Source organism: Pygocentrus nattereri, chromosome 1 (assembly GCF_015220715.1).
Source record: "Pygocentrus nattereri isolate fPygNat1 chromosome 1, fPygNat1.pri, whole genome shotgun sequence".
In the NCBI taxonomy this organism is placed as follows: Eukaryota; Metazoa; Chordata; class Actinopteri; order Characiformes; family Serrasalmidae; genus Pygocentrus; species Pygocentrus nattereri.
The window spans coordinates 29,338,900-29,355,929 of NC_051211.1; the positions used below are offsets into that span (position 1 = coordinate 29,338,900).

At 37.2% G+C, this 17,030-nt stretch overlaps 1 protein-coding gene across 1 annotated transcript; it reads left to right on the plus strand.

Annotated features, from left to right (window-relative positions):
- Positions 1 to 3,150: 3,150 nt before the first annotated feature.
- On the plus strand, positions 3,151 to 16,825 carry tmem19 (transmembrane protein 19). The gene is made up of 7 exons (XM_017724033.2): positions 3,151 to 3,283; positions 4,863 to 5,013; positions 5,110 to 5,223; positions 9,281 to 9,418; positions 10,551 to 10,805; positions 12,620 to 12,829; positions 16,527 to 16,825. The coding sequence occupies exons 2-7, from the start codon at positions 4,884 to 4,886 to the stop codon at positions 16,688 to 16,690; spliced, it is 1,011 nt and encodes a 336-aa protein (XP_017579522.1). The 5' UTR covers positions 3,151 to 3,283; positions 4,863 to 4,883; the 3' UTR covers positions 16,691 to 16,825.
- The last annotated feature ends 205 nt before the right edge of the window (positions 16,826 to 17,030 follow it).

A 17,030-nucleotide genomic window follows, 5' to 3' on the forward strand; every position in this document is an offset into this window, starting at 1 on the left:
GTAGTGTTTCCCACCCCTTCTTTTGCAGTATTCAGGCCTGCACAGTTTAGTGCTTTCCCTGCTCCAACCTATCCACGCAAGGACCGACTTGTTAATTAGTATATTTGAATCAGATATGTTGAGAGCACAAGAAACACAGGTCCATCCATCATCTATGGATCATTCTCAACACTGCAGTGACACTGACGTGGTTGTGGTGTGTTAGTGTCTGTTGCATGTGGATCAGACAACAGCAGTGCATAATGTGTCCTGAGTATATGTGATCATGACTATGGGCTTGCTCGAAGCTGGAAAGAGGTGGACTGAGTTTTCCTGAAAGGTCCTGCAGACAAACAGCTTCTGCCGTGAGAGGACAGAATCTATGGACTAAAGCCAGAACTTATTGCTGCCCTAAGCCCTAAGTTGTGGGGATAAATAACTTATATAAAGGCTGCATTGAGCCTTGTTTATTTTGTAAATATATATCAGTTTTTGTTTGCTCTTTTTGCATTTTACTTTCATCACTTATACTGTACATAGTGCACTTATTTGGTTGTTTCACAGAACTAATAAAAGTCATGGCTATTAAATTAGAATTCATATTGTCCTGGCTTCCCTAGCATATCCCATTGGGCACTATGACCACACACAAAAAGTACCCAAGTAAGATTATATTTTAAAAATACCAGTACAAAACCCAGTAACTAATACTAATTCTATATTAATTTTAGTATAGATATTTAGTATAGATATACTGATTTTGCCTATGCCTGGTACAAAATGTGTTGCATGTAGTTCAAAGACCTATATTTTTCCTCATAATGCTACTTTTCTTAAAGATTCATGTGTCCATAGAATGACATCAATAAAGTATAAGTGCAAAACCTCAGCAATACTACTTGTGCTGATTTTGTCAAAATGTGGTGCTAGTGGTTCAGAGACCTATTTTCCTTCATAAAGCTAATTTTCTTATAGAAATGTTTCTAGAGTAAGATTATGCTAATAAAGTAACAACAAAACAGTATTTCTCAGCCACACCAGTTGTGAGTATGGGCATTAGACAAACACTGAAATCCACTGTTTTGTCTATTCTGATATAAAACATGGTGCCAGTGCTCCAAGGCCTACATTTTGAAAATATTACTTTCTTAAAGAACCGTGTGTTCTAAATAAGAACATATAATATGAAGGCTGAAAACTATATTTCCTAAGCATGACAGTATATTTAAATCCCTTTTTCCAAAATATCAGAGACCCTTCTGGTCTAATATAAACGAAAATTGCATCCATGAAAAAAAAAAAAAAAAAAAAAAAAGCATTGCTAAAATGCTTTCATTCTTCAACAAGTTTTTTTTGGCTTAAGACTGGGACCAAACGGATCAAGTCTGCAGTTAGTAATTGTATTTGTAAAATTCTGTAGCTTATTTCACAGAACTGTGGTCATATGACAATGATGCGTTGGACCACGTGTGATATAGGCGGTGCACAATCATAGTGACATGATTTTAACCTTTCGATTACGGAACTTCGATTATGGAATACCATGCGTTGCATCTGTCAGGTGTTGTCACGCCCCCTTATTAAAATGCAGATATATTCATATACTGCTTTACTGATTGGATGTAAGATGTCAAAACATGTCAACACGTAATTTTTAGCGCGTGCACACTTGCATTTTTTTACGTGTTGACGCATAATATTTTCAATATTTGCTCATAAGGCGTTTTGGCACTATTGGCTTTTCATGCTTATCAGCCTTATGGAAACGACGTCAGCGCCGCTCTGACACCACAGGGTTTTTTTTTTTGGTTTTATGAAGGAAAAACAAAAAGACGACGATTAAACAACGTCGAGTTCATTCACAGAAAAAACAAACACACTTTTGAAACTCATGATATGCAATGCTGAAGACGTTTAGAACCGTTAGAAATAAAACCTGATGGTTTTGTTTCCTAACGGGAATTGGCTTGATGGTTGCCGTTAGAGACCATTAGGAAACAAACAACTGCATATGGACTCAGAACACCCGATTAAATTATTTGAATCCTTTACACTGTGATATCAACACAGAACACCATTAGCGACTGAAAACCACCAGGAACCGACAGACACTTTTAATGGGTTCTATGACATTTTTCAGCAGAGAGGTATTAAACGGCCTCCTCTAGCTGAGTTATGGATGAAAAATGGATTAAGTGATGATGTCGCTCAGCAGAAACAGCCAAACGTTAACGTGAAATCAAGTTAGATGTTGTGAGAAGGAGAAATTCTGCAGACCGGAGACCTAAAATGATCATAATCACAAAACCCTGAAGGCAAACAGTTTCCATCAGGAACTAAGTGGCTATAGAATAACTTTTTGTGAACAAGCAACGTTTACGTAGAAACAGTGTTTGTATAAACTCAGAAAAAGACACATGCTGGTCAGAACTACACACATGCACATATTTCTATATTGTGTTCATGTTTTTACCCACAAAGTCAGGAAGAACATGTTCTATCAGTTCACTAATGCCTTTACGTGAGATGGTCAGTCAGTGTTTGCATGAACTCCATCCTGCTTTACCTGCCAAAGAGGCCTAAACATTTACATATAAGCATGAACACCTGCACACATAAACCAAAAGGAACGACAGATTTCACACAATGTAGTGGAGTAAAAAATAAGATATGTGACTGAAATGTGGTGGAGTTAAAGTTAAAAATTGCCCAAAATAGAAATACTTCAGTGAAGATGCATGAAAAAAACTAATTAAGTACAGTAACGAATTACATGTGTATCTCTCTCTCTCTTATATATATACATATATATATATGTATATTTGTGTATATATATATATATATATATATATATATATATATATATATATATATATATATATATATTGATCTGAAATAAGGAATTAGGTGATTTTTAAGACAACTTCAAACTACTGCTCAGGCACTTCAGCGTGTGTAACAACTTTTTGCACTTTCCTTCAAACCATTGGCCGATGCACACAATGAGTAACAGATCATTCACACGTGTGATTGGCCAAAGCAAGATTTGCTCGACGGCCCATCTGTTATATGATTGGCTAATGCAAGAAATGATTGACAGTGTCTCCGCCCATTCGTTACGCTCACTGGTTCTCCGGGCTGCATAAACCGGCTCTGATAGGCCGAGCTTTGTAGGGCAGCTGTAACGTCAGCTATTGCTGAGAGTTACAGTTGACACATATTTCAATTTGTTCTTATTTAGTGGGCTGTTACGTTTTACAATGGAAGAGGCGCCACAAAAGCGTTATGTGAATATTTGCTGCAGGTATGCTTGGAAGCTAACGCTGTTATAGTTGGCTTGCTGGTAGAGTCTTCAACTGACTGCCTAGCTAGCTGGCCTAGTCTGTGAGCTATAGGTTAGCTTCTATTATTTATCTTAATCTACATGGACTAACGTTATAGTTATTGTTTTTTCAAGCCAGCTTGCAAAGCATGTAACGTTAGCTATGAAATATTGCTACATAAATGAGAACGTTTATTTTGGCTCAATGTATATTTCAGCTCTTTAGGTGGGTGGGTAGGTTAGCTAACCTAGCTATTTAGCTAGTTACTCTGTATTGTGCTGTCGTTTTTGGTCTAAACCAGTAAAAGGGCAAAGCAGCAAAGCTACTACGGACATTTTCCTTTACAAGAGAGCGCATTTTCTTGTAATTGTAATCTGTATTGTTAGTGAATCCACGTCCTTTAGTTCCTTATGAAGCCCAGCTCCCTTACGCGTATAAAGGTAATGACTTGTAGATGAGTACATTCAATAAACTGTATTCGCATGACCATATTTAATTACAGCATGGCCAAGATAGCAGTTATATTCCACAAAGCAGGATTTCTCAGTAAAGCCTTTTCATTGAGGATTTCAGTGGTCATATCATGAACATGAGGATAAAGGGTCAAATGAAGCTCTATTTTAGCTGTAGCTTCGTCTTCAGCTCAGAAAAACAATGTCAAAGGAGGCACTGTTCCTACGAAGCTGGAGTCCGCTTAATGCTCGAATATTCTTAAGCCATTTTAAAAGCGGGAAAATTAGAAAAAGACACGAATAGAAGCCAGATTCGACATAGTTTTTATCACCTGGGCTTGTTATTAAATGATTGGGATGTCGATTCAACTAGGACTGAGTACCCCTGAGTCTGGCGTAATTCGCTCCGAAATTATTTCTTGGCAGACTTGTACAGACTACAGACGTGTCGGATTCGTACCCGGAGTTTGTCAGTAATCACTCAGTAAGCACGTCCTCAGGTAGTAACTGATCTTGCTCGAACCCGGAACTCAGTCTGTCCTGTTCAAATCGACCTCACAGTAAAGTAATAACAAAACCCTGTCTGTGTTTTTGTGATCGGAAGACAAGTGGGGATTGATTTGAACCAGTTCCTTAATCCTGGAATTCATGACTATAACAGTTGACTGTATGTTCCCCCCAGTATGCTATAATAATGACCCAACATTTGGAATTGTGTTGGTACCGGGAGTCACCCCGCATTGAAATGAGATGTGAAGCGTCACTCGTCCAGTACCAGTGTTTTTGGTTGTTTTTTCGCCCGCACAAATATGTTATTGCTGCTCGGAAGTGTAGCCCCTGTTGTATAATGCTTCGATATGGACTATCTGGGGTAATTTTGGAGAGTTACACAGATATTTTATTCTGTATAAATAAGCCAGTCTAATTAAGCAAGAAGTTACATTGCCAGAACTCGTTTGGTAAAACTAATCCACTCCAAATTCACAAATAAAACATCACATACCTATTTTCAGGATCCAGAGTATTTTGGTTTTCTAAATGCAGTGATCACACAACAGTACAGTGTGTATTTCAGTTTAATTTTTTGGTTTCCATTTGTGCTTCACAGGTGCCCCTCTTAAGAAGAATAATGCTTTTTGAGGATGAAATATTAGTAAAGGAATATGTCAACATGATGACCGATATGATAGTCTTATGTTTCACTTTGGCCATTTCTTTGTCCTTCTGGGTCATATCCATAACTACTAGCACATACTATGGTGAGCTCACACTTTCAGCACTAATTTCTTCTTGTCTTGCGTAGCCTACGTACTGAAGTTGTTTCACTGTTCTGATATGTATCTAATATGTTACAGGTACATTGCAGCCTGTCTCTCCATGGAGGTGGCTGTTTTCTGTTCTGGTCCCTCTGATTCTTACTTCACGTGCTTTAAGGAGAAAAAGTCTTGACCATAGTGGTGCTCTAGGAGGTGAGGCATCACACAGCTCTTGAAAACAGCCATAGAAACATTAAAAGCTGATACCTATGGACATGGACTTTATATACAACCATCTTATTTATATTATGCAATGGTGTCACTAGAGGTATGTGAAAGAGAGGCTAAGCCTGAACTATGGGCATCTAGGGGCATGGTCCCCCAGGAGAATTTTTTTGTTGTTTAAAGGCCCTACAATATCTGTTCATCATGAACTTTTAGAGTAGGAATAGGCAGAACATGTATGAAATATTGGATTTTTTGAGAAATTGGCCCATAATAGATCGGCCTCTTTATTGTTTGGGAAAAGTACAGATCTAATATGACTAAAACATTATATCCATTCAGATCAAGGCACAGATTAAGCAGAGGTACTGAAGTCAAGCAAGCTCCTCTCTCTTAGTTAAGCTGCAAGGCCCTAAATATATTATTCAAATGAAAAGATTATGTATCCGTTCAGTCTTAGATTGTGAATCAGAAAGAGTATGATTTTATTATTTTTTTCAGTTAAGTTTAATTAAATTCAGTAGCTGAAAGCGTAAACAGCTTTCCCTCACATGCCAAATGGTCTCCTGCGGCCCTGCCAGTCACTTTCATCTTGTTTCTGGGCACAGTCGTGGAAAGGAGATTAGGGGACCTTGTGACCGGAAGTTTGCTGGTTCGATCCCCTGAACTGACAGTATGTGATTGATTGATTGATTGAGCAAGGCACCTAACACAACTGCTCCCCGGGCACTAGGGGGCAAGTGTGCTCACTTGCCCCCTTGTGTGTGTGTGTTCACTAGTGTGTATGTTGTGTTTCATTGCACAGATGGGTTAAATGCAGAGGTGAAATTTCCTTGTTTTGGCACTAATAAGAGGCACTAATAAGGGGCACTAATAATTCTACCTGTATTTTTACAATATATCCATTTAATTGATACATTTTCTTTGCCCCACATAAACCCAAAGGTAACTAACTTGCAAGCAACAACCTAATAGCCAGCTCTACTGACCATACTTTGCCACAAAACCATACAGTAGGTGGGTATATTCACTCTTGTAACTACTCAAGGTTTCCAAAACAGGTAGCACCCTGCTATCACAGTATATTGTGATTGATATAATTACTAGGTCAAATTATCCGTAGTCATGGAGCTATAAAACTGGCCTAGTGCCCATGATTATTTTACTGACATATGTATATGACATATGTAATATATTTATATATTGTATATTACATATGTTATATACATATGTCAGTGTGTATCATCTGAAGGCCTCCTGACTGACCATCCAAAATTTGCTTGGAAAATCCATCCAATGTCATTGTTCCCACTGCATAATGGGACAGATTTTTGAGGAGAAATGTGTACTTCTGGAAGAATATTATCAAAAGAAAAGCCATTCTGAAAAGCAAATTTATCCCTGCTGTCATAGCAACAAAGAGATAACAAAGAAGGTTTTCCAGGACAGGTTCCACTTGGAACAGGCCTCTCCAGGGTCGACCAAAGAAGTTCAGTCCATGTGTTTGGCGTCATATCCAGAGGTTTATTTGTGTGTCTCTATTAATATTTATATTGGTTTTAATATCAACACTTTTAATTCTTAGATTTTTAATTATTAAGTTCATCTTTTTTGATGTTACCGGCCCACAGCAAATTACTGCAGAGTTTGGGAGTAGAGCTCTGACCAGTGGTTAAATAGCTTTACAGTTATTAAATTACAATGATTGAAAACGACTTTCATAAAAGACTGTCTGCTTGAGGGATCATACAAATATGGCAAAGATGAAACTGATGAATAACAAAATTGAAATCTGCATGTGCTCATTTCACAATGTGATTTGACTTTATGCTGCTTTAATGAATAAAGGTCAATGTGTCATCAGATCTTACTGGGTTTTGGTACCTTACGGACATTACACATAATAACAGAAGTCTAGTTTTCACTTTATTTCATAGCAGTCATTTTAAGACAAAAATTAAAAGTACCTATACAAATTAAGATACAAGACTAAAAATTTGCACACTATCTCCTGGGCACAGTGATTTAAATTATTATTATATTGAAATTATTTACTGGAAGTATTCAGCAAATCTGACAGGTCAGTCAGGAACTTGTTCTGAAACTCTAGTAAATCGAGGTCAGTTTATCCTAATGATAGCTTAATTCTTGAATTAAGATATTGTATATTATGCAACGGTTAATTCCGGCCATGCAAGCTAATTGATTGAGAAGTGTTCTAACCATGCTGTTAGTTTACCATAACAGCGTGGGTTTTTCCACAAACACCATCACTCCGCTGAGATGCTGTTGCTAATCAATGACTGAAAGCTGTAGGAGACGCTTAAGTCATTTGAGCATTTTTACTTCTTACTTTGTGCACAAACAGAAAATGGATACTTTTAAATCAAATCAAATCAAATTTATTTGTATAGCGCTTTTTACAACGGATGTTGTCACAAAGCAGCATCACAGAATTCCAGAAAAGACAAAGTTTTAACAAGAATGTAAAAAAATGTAAAAACCCCCTGGCGGGCAAGCCAGGGGCAACAGTGGCAAGGGAAAACTCCCTCAGAACTGAGGAAGAAACCTTGCGAGGAACCAGGCTCACCAGGGGGGACCCATCCTCCTCTGGTCAAACTACCTACAAGTGATTATACTACTAATATTAATAGCAGTAGTATTGGTAGTAGGAATAGCTAGGAGTCTATGAGAACATCAGTGTAGGGTGGGCAGCTAGTCCAAGTCCATCCCTCCGCTCCACCGTCCACAAACCTGAGTGACCGCGTGCGAGCAGCGGGACGACAGCACATCAGTTTACTATAATTCCCTGTGTCCATGGACCCCTGGATCTGCTGCCTTTATCTAAGGGGGAACATTAGCTACCAAAAGCTAAACTGAACAAGTGAGTTTTCAGCCTAACTTTAAAGATTGAGACTGTGTCTGAGTCCCGAACATTTTCTGGAAGATAATTCCAGAGTTTGGGGGCTTTATAAGAAAAAGCTCTTCCCCCAGCTGCAGCCTTATGAATTCTGGGAACTATTACTAAGCAAGTTGGTCAGTTGGTCTATGTAAGGAGCTGGAGAACGAACTGCTGGCTGTGCAGCGAGTGAGTGGAGCTCTTTATTGTGACATAGCATCAAGCTGCTTGTTAAGTAATTATAATTTGGCAGAAGGAACTGATAACATTAAAAATAATTTAATGCCATGTTCATGGCCCAGTTTATTTGGTTCTTACTTTATTTATTTAACTGTTGTATAAAACAGCCTTCGGCTAGTGCCTGCGACCAAATCTCAGCTGTGATGTTATTACGTGATAATGCACTCCCTCTTGTGTTCTATTGCTTAAATATCGGCCTGCACTGACCCAAAGAGTAGGCTACAATGCCTTACATTAGTTCAATATTAATAAGAAACCTAAACTAAAGTTCAGTTCAGAATATAAATTATACAAACACTATAAATGTTTAGGCAAGTAATACTGATGACTTTTCCCCCATGATATGGTTGAGACCTTATTTTTTAGATAATGACTTTTTGTAGCCATTGGACCTACTTGTGGAAGGACACAAGGACAGAAGCTTTGAAAATGAATGGGTTGTCTTACATTCTTGGTTTTTCCCTTTACCTCAAATGTTCTGTCAAAGAAATGAAGATCAGTTTGTCTAAAGAAGTTGTCTTTATTGATTTTTTTTTCTTTGACGTCATTGGCATTATGTGGGTTATAGAACCGTAGAGAGTATGTGAAACTGAAAAATTGATTTGCTACTCAATGACCATCAGGATGCAATAATGCAGAACTGTAAAAATTAAGAAAAAAAATCTGAGACCTTGTCATAATGTTAAATGTTTTGAAGAAAGCTTTAGTTTTGATCACTTTAACTATTTAATTATCATTGTTTTTGTCCTAGCAAATTTAGAGCACTTGAAAGGCTTTATTAGAAAATTTGTGCTGCCAGCTTTACCACCTCAACAGGAACAAAATCCAAGGCATGACAGATTGGATTTATTATATGAAAGTTTGAATTTTATGTTCCAACCCACATTTTATATGTCACTGTTTCAGCTTTGCTGGTTGGCTTTATTCTCACCATGGCCAACATGAGCTTCTTTGCAGCTCTGCTGGCATTTTTCATCACATCCACCAGTCTGACAAGATGGAAGGGGGATGTCAAGAAACGCATTGACTCAGAATATAAAGAAGGTACAATTTCAGATTTGTCATTTCTGAGTACAAAACAGGCACCACCGTAGCTTGTCAAAAACATGTGCATGTATTTTCTTTTGTGGTTTACAAGTACATATTAAATAGACAACTGTGTACATCTTGCAGAATGTCCAGTAAAAGCGCTACTTTGGGATATATCCCACATTATTTAGGTAAAGCCTGCTCTTGATACCAAGATGAAGCTGGTTGTTGGTGCAAAATATGAATATTAATAAAGTATTAATAAAGTAACAAAGCCTTTGAGCTAATTTTCCCTGACTTAATTGAACAAAAAACTGAAAATCAAATATTGCTTGGAGAATTTCAAAAGAAGGCAAGGTGTCCCCATATTTTTGACAGGCAATGTAAATTCATCCTATTAATCGTGTTATATGTGGAGCTAGAGTGGAGTCCCAACGTATCACTGTCATTGTGTTAACTGTTGCTCATGCGGTCTAGAAATATCACCTGATTTTAATAAATGACAAACACCTTTAGATTCAACATACCATCATCAACTGTGACGTCTTGTTTTTTTTACCTTGGCTGAGTAAATCAGGATAGACCAAAAAGGACCAACTTTGTGTCCAGCCATGTTTAACATGTTGAAAATACAGTTAGATCTGCTTTCTCAGTGAAGAGAACATTGTGGAATGTTCAGTTCTATCATGTTACTTGTATGTGTTCTATCCATTGTTTTTATTGCCCCTCATTAACATTGTTTCATTTTCCACCTTCTAAATAAAAAGGCAACATAGATATTTACTCTTATCTCTTTTGTAAGACACAGTATTGACAAGGCTCCTTGGGTAGTATTATAATTGTCAAAGCGTTAACAACCAAAAAAATTGGCCTATTTCTGTTGCACACCTATAAGTCTTTTGGGATAAATGAACAACTAAAAATATTGGAAGTGGCAGACCAGATTGTTTCTGGAGATGTTTGGAGCCTTTAAGCTTCCAAATTGCTGGTCTGCTCATGTTAGGCAAGAGAGTTAAAACTTGCCCCACTAATAAATTTAGATTTCCTTATAATAGTTTTTCACTTATGATGCATTTCTGTTATGGTGTAACTCTGATTCTGTCCTGCATTTCTGCATTTATTTGACGGAGTCTGTATCCTGCTGCAGGTGGCCAGAGGAACTGGGTTCAGGTTTTCTGCAATGGTGGTGTACCAACAGAACTGGCTTTGCTCTATATGATTGAGGTTGGTCCAGGAGAGATGGCTGTGGATTTTGGGAAGCAGTATTCTGCTTCCTGGATGTGTCTGTCACTGCTAGGTGCTTTGGCCTGTAGTGCAGGAGACACATGGGCTTCAGAAGTCGGTCCAGTTATCAGCAAAAACAAACCCAGGCTCATTACTACCTGGAAGGAAGTCCCAATAGGTAAAAAGCTATAACTTGTTGACAGCTCAGTAGATAGTTAATTGCAGTGTTCCCAAAAGGTCAGTCCTGGGAAGCCCACCTTGACAGGTGACCCAGCACATGTAAAGTTTGTTAAGTAGTTAATGAGTTGATTCAGATGTGCTAGATGAAGGAGAGCAGAAAAATCTGCATAACCTGTGGTCTGGACAGGACTGACTTTGGGATCCCTTGGTTTAAAAAAAAATACATTAAATTATTAACAATTTTCTAGTTACATCTGTTTCAAAGATTCATTTAATATAACCTGTGGCAAATTTAATTAGCTTTGTCTTACTGTGTGAGTCTATTTGCACTATTGTCATGTGCTCACACCAACACCTCATAACTTTGAATTTATAACAAAGAATTACAAATGTTCCCTTATCTATATATATCTGAGTGTTTTAAGTGTCCATCAAGAGTTAGTACGGATCAGCTATAACAGGTTGCAATTGTAACTCAAACTCTCTAGCGAGTGAGTGATAAATGAAGACTGAGAGAGAACCTCAATCTGAACTGATCAAATTACCATGCAGTGCCAGAGGCACTTCATTTAATTGTAGGCACAAAACTATTGAGTGCACTGGAATTAAACCCAAGTAACTTTTGGCTAAACTGCCCCTTACAAAACACACACAACTCAGAACTACAAGCATGTAAATATGCATCCATTCATATGCATCAATTCATTTTTATTATTTTAAATGGTGCTGTTGCAGTTCTGTACTTTACTCATTGGTTAAAGGAGAGGTTAGTTAGATTTCTGTTTACACATTACACAAAAAAATCTGTAGTAGCGTCACATGCACATCATTGTCCTCATTGTTTTTACGTCACCATGATAATGTTGTTACTGTTTATATATAATAATACTTATTATTGAACGTTGCATTTTATGTCCATATCATGCAGCCTTAATATCTGTATATTTAAATACATATTTATTTAAATATTCACTCATGCAACATAGGTGTAAGAATATGTTTGATATTAAACAGAACTAGTAGGCTATCAAACATATGAAATAGTCAGTAACATTGGGCTGCTGTATACCATAGTGGTAGTGTAACATGTTCTTTGTTTATCAAAATATAATTAATGAATGAGTTATGGAGAAAAGTTTAAAAATACACTTGTCTCTAGTCTAAATGGTTTAAAGTTCACAAATCTAAGCTTTTGACAGAGTTATCTTACATATTTCTTTGAAACTGTTTTGTTTCAGGAAATAATCCACTAGGATCCATGAGAAACTGGCAAAACCATTAGACCATGGTCCTAATATTTCTGATTTTGGAGTTCCTGTGACAGATAGTATGACCACCATTTCTAAGAAGCAATAAAATGTGTTCACAAAAAGCTATTCAGAATTTATGCACACTATGTGGTCATTTGACTTTTGTTATTAGTAGTACAGTCATATGCAAAAGTTTGGCTGCCCCTGGCCATATGCTGAAAATAGACACATCCTCTACAGACAACACACTTCTTCACATTTTAATTTGCAGTTAATGTTTATTTGCTGAATTTAGCATATTGCAAAAAAAAACTGTGGCATGTGTAAAAGTTATGGCACATTTCATATTTCATGCTTTATTATTTCCAATATGTTATACTTGACAAATAAATAGAAATTGTTTTCTAAAATGTGCAGTAAAAAGCCATATTTGAGTTTGTTTCCTGTCAGCGATCTGACCTTTTAGTCTAGATAAGGGGTATTTAAACTTGTGCAAACAACTGTATATATTTTCAGCTTACTCAGGATTTTTGTTGTACTTATGCTGTAAATTGTATCATAGGTACTAATGGAGGAATCACTACAATTGGTCTCATAGCCAGCTTCCTTGGCGGGGCCACTGTGGGCACAGCCTACTTCATGACCCAGCTGCTGTTGGTTAGTGAACTCCATTTAGCTGTTCCCCAGTGGCCTATCATTGTGTATGGTGCTATGGCTGGCTTACTTGGCTCAATGCTTGACTCTTTCCTGGGTGCAAACATGCAGTATTCAGGTAAGTTCTAAACACTTTAGGATAACTAGCAAAATTATACTTGATCAGTAATGCTAATAATACAACATTCACCAACTGGCCACTTCATTACACCTTCTTCTACACTTCTTGGTCCATTTTATCAGGCCCACTTACCATGTATGTGCAATTACAGTCTGCAATTACAGACTGTAGTCTGTCTGTCAGTGGTCAGGGTCCTCACAGTATAATCACAGAGCAGGTATTATTTTATCTGACTGATGTGTCATTCTCACTGGGATAGGCTCTAGCACCCCCCTGCAACCCTGAGGGAGAAGCGACTTAGAAAATGTGTGTGTGTGATGTGTCATTCTTAGCACTGCAGTGACAATCGTCGTTGAGTTGATACTCTCAATGCATGCAACTCTTTCCAATATTGCATCTAGTGTTAAATGTTTATAAGACTATTTTGATTGCTGTGTAACATTAGATTAAATACAAATACATATAAATAGACTTAGTTTGTGTTATGCTAGTGTGAGTGATCAGGCACAGTAGTGTTGCTGGGTTTTAAAAAAAAAAAAAACACCGTCCCCTTATTGTCCACTCTGTTAGACACACCTACCTTGTTGGTTCACCTTAATGATGTAAATTCAGAGACACTAGCTTACCTGTTGCAACACACTGCCTTAGTCATCTTCTAGTCTAATTAGTGATCACAGGATGCTGCCCACAGAACAGTGTTGGCTTTGGTTTTCGGACTATTCTTAGTCTATCAGTGACACTGAAGCGTTTAAAAACTCACAGCAATATGGTGTCTGATCCACTCATACCAGCACAGCACACACTAACATGCCACCACAATATCAGTGTCACTGAAGCACTGAGAATGTTCCAACCCCAAGATAACACCTGCTTTTTGGTGATCCTGTGGGGTTCCTAATGAGTAAAGTAAAAGGGGATAGCAACATATGCAGAGAAACAGACTACATGCAGGCTACAGTCAGTAATTTTAGAACTAATTGTAGAAGAGCTCCTATATTACTATATTACAGAAAGTAAATGGACCTGAAAAAATAGACAGTGAGTTGTACTTATTGAAAGGGGTGTACTTAGAGTAACTACATACTTTCAGTTAACTAGCCAGTCCTAGCTCATCTATGTAAAATGCTCAGTGAGACAATAGAGTCTGGCCAGACATGCACATTCAGCCACATTTTTCAGTTTTTAATAGAATTTATCACCACCATGAGTTTTCAGGGGACTGTCTATAAGGGCATCGATGACAGTATTTTGAGACCTTATGCAAAACTAATTAGCTTTCAAAAATAAATTAATATAAAAAATAAAAATAAATCACATGGTGAACTAAGAATGCATAGTCACTTCAAACTAGGTATGCTGCCTTGCCCTGTAACTGTTTTGCTATCGAAGGTATGCTCCATCTACAGGAAAATAAGCGAAGCTCAATCAAAATTATTTTAATTCTTAATTTTCTTGATATATTTGACAAAGAGGCCACGACAACACACCTAGAGCATGTCACGTTACTGGTGCAGGCTGACATAAGGACAGGTGGGAGCTCTGGTTGATAAACAGAAAGAGGAACTTGCTATACATTTTGAGCAAAGAATCAGGTGATAAAGAAGATTATTGAGATGAGAAGCATCTGGTCTACTGCCACTTGATTACAAGAAAAGACCATTTGATAGTAAATTGTTTATTAAGTCTATTTCTGACCGTGGCTGTGCTATATTCCTTGTTGCTGAAGTGTGAATGATGATTTAGTGCTGACTGCCTTTGTTGGGTCAAACATAATGAGTACACAGGTGTTTAGGAACAAGCACCTGGCTTAAGAGCTCCTGATGCCAGTGGTCAAACAGCAGATCCATGATCCATATCCATGAGAGAGCCTGCAGTGGTTATAAAGTATGACTTTCATTCAACTATTCAACCACTCATTTGATGATTAAAACACAAGTGTACCGATTGCCAACTGAATTAGAAATAATAATGTAGACTTTCATATCTGCACAATGCACAATCAAGAAGTTAGCTCTAAATTTCTGTACCAGATAGTTTCACATGTGCCTGGAAAAAGACATAATGCAGGCCAGTTGAATCAGTCTATAGTTATTTTAGTTTTTTGTCTAAAAAAAGTTAAAAAAAAAACAAAAAACAAATGTATTACTTATTGTTTGCTTTCTTTTTACAATTTAATAAAATATGGATAGGCATGAATAAACATCATGTAACTTCCCTGGCTTGCAAAATACCACTTGAATCTTAAGAATCCTCATCTACATATTTGAGTTAAAACTGAATCCTGACTCTTGCAGTGTTGATCAGGTACTTTCTTATAAAGTATATAGTTTCTTATTGTCAGGGAGGCAAGCAAGTTTTTGTGGACTTTTGTGGATATCATTTAATATTCCTATTTAATAAAAATTGACTAATTCTGACACATTTTTTCCTTATTTTTTTCTGCATCAGCAAACATATCACAGACCTATGCAGAGCACTGAGGGCTCCTGGACTGGAGCTGGAACAACAGTAGTACAGAGTGGCATGCAGAACTCTTGGATGATTGTGTGTGCCATGAACTTCACAAAAGGTTTCCAGTCCAGCAGCTGTGTCTTATACCAAAAGGCTTGTTGTGGTAGCCTGCATAACATGGTGCAAATGCAAGCTATAGCTAACTAGTTTTTCTTTTTTCGCATTTAACAAAATTCATTGAAATGCAAATCTAAAATATGACTTGGCACTCACAAGCAAAGTGCTCTACAGTAGGAGAGAACTCTGATTTACCTTAACCAGAAATGTTAGGTGCTCTGTAGGGACATCATCATGATTCAGGCAAAGATTTTATTCAGGCAGATAACACAGTTTAACCTCCATAAACCTGCAGAAGCTCGCCTCATCAGAGTGTGTGTTGCAAATATGCATGCTGATGTTTTTGGTACTGGGACCTATCTGATCATGCGTTAGCACTGACTGGCTAGTGCTGGATTAGTGCCAAATGTGTGCAATCCAATATTTCCTTTACATCTGCAGTCAGCACACATTCGACCCATTGCACTCAACCTGGAAAAGCTAAATTAAAAACTACTAAACACTTTGAAAAACTAAACTTCAAAGTCCATTTTTGAAAGATTAAATATAGCTGTGTTAAATGACTAACGGTAGTTAGCGTAACCTAGCTAAGGCTGAAGGGCTAAAAACTACAATATCACAAATGACTCAGAACTAACAATAATAACCAACTAACACATTTAAAACAAGCTAAATGCACTGTGTCAGTATGTATAGAAAAAGGTCTAAATGGTACTTTCTTCCTAGCTCTTGTCTAATATGATTCTCTTATTTAGTGGCACTACATGAGTGGGGGCTGTTGTCAGGGGTGCTAAAGTTGGTTGACTAATTTGCATACTGCACTGCAGAGGCGGAACTGATCATGATAAAATATTTTTACTGTTTAGAAAAATATGTTCAAATTTTAGACTGGCACATTTTATTAGACAGAGTGATGCATTTCAGCTGTTAATGTGGAAAAAAGGTCTTAGGGTGTAGTTACTCTTTAATGAAGTGGCCACTCATTGCATGCATACAGTACAAACAAATAGGATAGTTTTTGCCAATTTTGTTCTTGGTAGAAAATATGCACCTTATTGTTTATTGTTTTGCTAAACACATTTTGTTATTTAGAATGTGTTTGTGTTCCATTTTTTTCTCCATCAAGGATATGATGAAAGCACTGGAAGAGTTGTAAACTATGAGTCACCAGCAGTAAAGAGAATATGTGGGAAGCCCATTCTGGATAACAACGGCGTAAACCTTTTCTCCTCTATCCTCATAGCTTTATTTCTGCCAGGATTTGCATGGGGATTCTGGCCAAGGCACTGAATTTAAATCATTTGGAATTGCAGTTCACATTGGTGTTTCACTGTTAAGTTTTTCCATGTTTTACTAATACTTCTGTCACAAAGTTTGTTGTTTTTTCTTATGCACAGGGAACAAATATATCTGAAATTATGGTTGCAGTCTTAGTGTGCTGCAAGTATTGTATAGATTTATGTCCAAACACTGACGTGTCTGCTATGCACTAATAGTAAGACAAAGTACTCCACTGCTCAAAAACATGTTCAAACATTTGTCTGAGTAGTTATAAATTATATATATAACGCTAAAGCAATGCACAACTATACTGTTATCCAATTTATATTATTCTTCTTCTTCTTTTGTT